General features: G+C 38.7%; 1 protein-coding gene across 1 annotated transcript; it reads left to right on the top strand.

Moving 5' to 3' along the window:
- The first annotated feature begins 928 nt into the window (after window positions 1–928).
- LOC110855088 lies at window positions 929–2,114 on the top strand. Its single transcript, XM_022103514.2, has 3 exons — window positions 929–1,180; window positions 1,260–1,675; window positions 1,749–2,114. Exons 1-3 carry the CDS (start codon window positions 969–971, stop codon window positions 2,108–2,110), a joined length of 990 nt encoding a protein of 329 aa, XP_021959206.2. The 5' UTR covers window positions 929–968; the 3' UTR covers window positions 2,111–2,114.
- The last annotated feature ends 1,357 nt before the right edge of the window (window positions 2,115–3,471 follow it).

The following is a 3,471-nucleotide window of genomic DNA, read 5'->3' as shown; positions in this document are numbered from 1 at the left end:
CTAGTCAGAAATTAAACTTCAGACAATACCGGATGAAATTTAAGGACTGGGCTAACGCGTTTCGCAAATCAATAAACAATAGTAACGCCACGCCTTCGTTGATTCAAGGTTGTAGTATTAGTTTCGACGATCACTTTGTCGCACACTGGAACAAGGATAATGCGGAAACCAACACGTCAAATTACTACGTTAAAGCCATTGGACATTGCGTCAGAAATATGTGCAAAATGAAATACGACTGTTTCCTGTACAACAAACCAAGGGGGCTCGATGACGCTAAAATAATGGTGTGGTAAGTGATGTCCTTAACAAACAATAAATATAAGCATAGTAAAAATGGAAATGATGATTTAAGGCCACGCGGTACACTGCATCATGACCTTTCAAAACCTGTAACTCGGCCGATAAGTGGGACATCCAGAACGGAATTACGAGAAGAATTGTAAAGTAAAAAAGGGTCAGTTTTCCGGCGCGAGAAATTCCAGGAAACGCCCACCACTGCAATTAAGAAAGGAAACATGGTCGGTATTCCAAAGTTGGCCACACTTCGTCGCATTAGGATGGAGGTACGCGAACTTCCGTTGTCTCACAATATTTAATTAGCGTAACACCTTAGAAGTTTGGAAGTGTACACATTCTTAGGGAAAGGCCATGGACGACTTGGACGGAGATCTCGTTAAAGATTTAGTCCTTCGCAAGGCGCAGTTTGACCAAATGGAACATTTGAAAGGAGCTTTACGGAAAAAGAAAATAGTTCAAAATGAAGACGAGGACGAGAGTAGCCACTCGGAGTATAAACTGGTTGGTTATATTCAAAAAATTTCCGTCTTTCCATTTGTTGGTAAGTACGTTGATATATCATTATTACCTCCACAGTATCAAACAATTGAATATGTATCACGGTCTTCGTTCCAACAGTTGCCCTATTCACAGCGAAGCAATTTGGGATTTTAAGAACATTGCTAAAGATGAACAAGGATACAGCGCTCCATATGGATGCAACTTCGTCACTTACAACTACACTACATCAGCCATACACTGGAAGCCGCCAACTTTATTATGCAATCGTCGTGACCTTGCCTGACGTCAAGGATATTAGCTGCATACCAATAGCAGAATTTGTGTCAAATAGACACACGGTCGATGAGATTGCCAGCTTCCTTCATTTCTACTTCAAAAAGTATCCATAATTATATACAACTCCTGAACCGCACGCGTCCTGTAACCTTTTACATCTGGTCTGTTTTTACACCTTTTAGATATGCTGAGTACACTGGCACACAAAAGATTCATTTCGGCATCAGAAGAGCGGAAACCGATGCCAGTTTAGCGTTAATTTCGGGGATTCTATCCGCACTTGAAATTGGACCATTAAATGTGTACTTGAGAGATTGCTGGGAAAATTTAACAACGTCACGTGCTATGATATTTGTGCACTACATTTGCCGAAGACATGCAATACAATTTTTAAAAGCAAAAGTGATAGAGCACTACGGTAGGACATCGGAAGGCAGCAAATTCTTTATAAAATGGCTGCATGCATTTGTAATTTGCTCGGATTTGTGGAGCATGTCCGCAAAAATGGTGTCAGCTTTGATAGTATGCGGGACACGTGCAAACGTCGCGTTGGTACAATCTACAATAAACAGCGTTAGTAACCCAACATCCCGAACCGGTAATGGTCTCGATATTTCTTTAAATTGTGAAACCAAGAGGTCACCTAACAATTGCCTTGATTACATTCTTAGGTTTGGAACCATGGAAAATTCTAAAGTTAGAAAATGTTCCGAAAACCCCACCGTTCTACCTTATGTCCCCCTTCGGTTACTTTGCCGTACTATTAGGACATACAAATAACGTCGATATCCCAAAGTACGTGCTAGACAAAATCCCCGAGATCGACAGTGACAACTCGTCATTAAACGAAGAAGAAACCAGTCCAACTAATCCCCATTATAACCAAAAATTCCTCATGTATTTGCTACGGGATGTTTTTCCACTCGCCCCAATGATGACGCACATGCTTTTATACTTGAACAACTTGCCAATTGTTCAAGACACCAATGCTTATAGCGAAAGCTGGTTTAATAAAATGAAGTCACGATTTTGATGGAGAGACCCTTTTGCGCGTTGGAAGATTTATTAAACGTCAAGAGGAGAATATGAGCAGGGTTCGCTACCCCGGGTTTTTGTGGGTTGGGGTTTTTGGGGTTTTTGTGGGTTTTTGGGGTATCAAATCTCCGGAAAAACCCTAATGCTTAATGGGGTTTTGCGGGTTTTTGTGGGTTTTTCCGTGGTTTTTGTAAGATTTTGAGGCAGATTGAAACAAAATCCCTTAAACTACAACGTAGATCAATGCTAATTAACTTTTCTGCCTCATCTTGAAATTTTGAGAATTTTCATTTGCGACTTGAATTTCCAAGTATCATTGCATATTTCCAGGTTTACATGTCAAACATAAATTTTCGATGTAATAGTCCAAATCAATGATAACGGTTAAAATTGCATGTTAAAATCGTATATTAAATTAGTTTTTCTCTAATAAATAATTTTAGGAATTCTGGTTCAACCTGCCCCAAAATCTACAAAAACCCACAAAAACCCACAAAAACCCAAAAACCCACAAAAACCCCAAAAACCCCGGAAAAACCCACGGGGTTGGGTTTTTCTACAAAAACCCCGGGGTTTTCCGAACCCTGAATATGAGAGGTACACATTTTGCCATTTAAATAAGTAAACCAAAATGTGCGTATAGTCATTAATATAAAGAATCATGAAGACTTACTGTAACTAGCTTGTGAAAGAAAATGCGAATGTTTAATTGTAGGTCACATAAACCAATTTGAACTTGGACTTCAACGCCTGCAGTTGAGCACTAAGCCCTCCCGTCAGCCACTCGTGTCCATAGGTTACAATATGCTGGCCAAGCCTTAAGTTTTTTAATTACAGCAATGACGTTAAGCTACCAATTGTGTACACATACAGTGGCGACCAAATTCAATTGTACGGTGTAAAAACTGTTCTATCTTGAACATTGACCTCGATAAGGGCTTGACAATTTGCAAGATACTGTAGCAAACCAGAAAGATTGTCGTTGGATGCCGTTCAAGTTTTTGGAAAATCTCAAAAAGGTCAAAGGTCACAATTTTTGACAAAAAACTCATTTTTCAACTCTCTTAATGATTTTTTCCTTTGTGGCTTTATTTTTTGATCGACAGCTCTACTCAATGTGAACATGCTGATATCTTTCGTAGGTTTCGACGATTTTTGTGAAGAAAGTTATGAATTTTTGATTTTTGAAATTTTTGAAATGTGAATTTTATAAAGTTTAACATTGCGCTTATGGGAGAGTTTAGAAAAAATTGCAAAATTCACTTTCTAAAAAAATTCATAAATTTCTTTAAAAAAAATCGTAGAGAACTGAACAAGATGTCAAAGTGTTCGCATTTAGGTGCGCTGTCGATCAAAAAA

Source organism: Folsomia candida, unplaced genomic scaffold (assembly GCF_002217175.1).
Source record: "Folsomia candida strain VU population unplaced genomic scaffold, ASM221717v1 Fcan01_Sc011, whole genome shotgun sequence".
NCBI classification, from domain to species: domain Eukaryota; kingdom Metazoa; phylum Arthropoda; class Collembola; order Entomobryomorpha; family Isotomidae; genus Folsomia; species Folsomia candida.
This window is presented reverse-complemented; position numbering and strand designations above follow the sequence as displayed.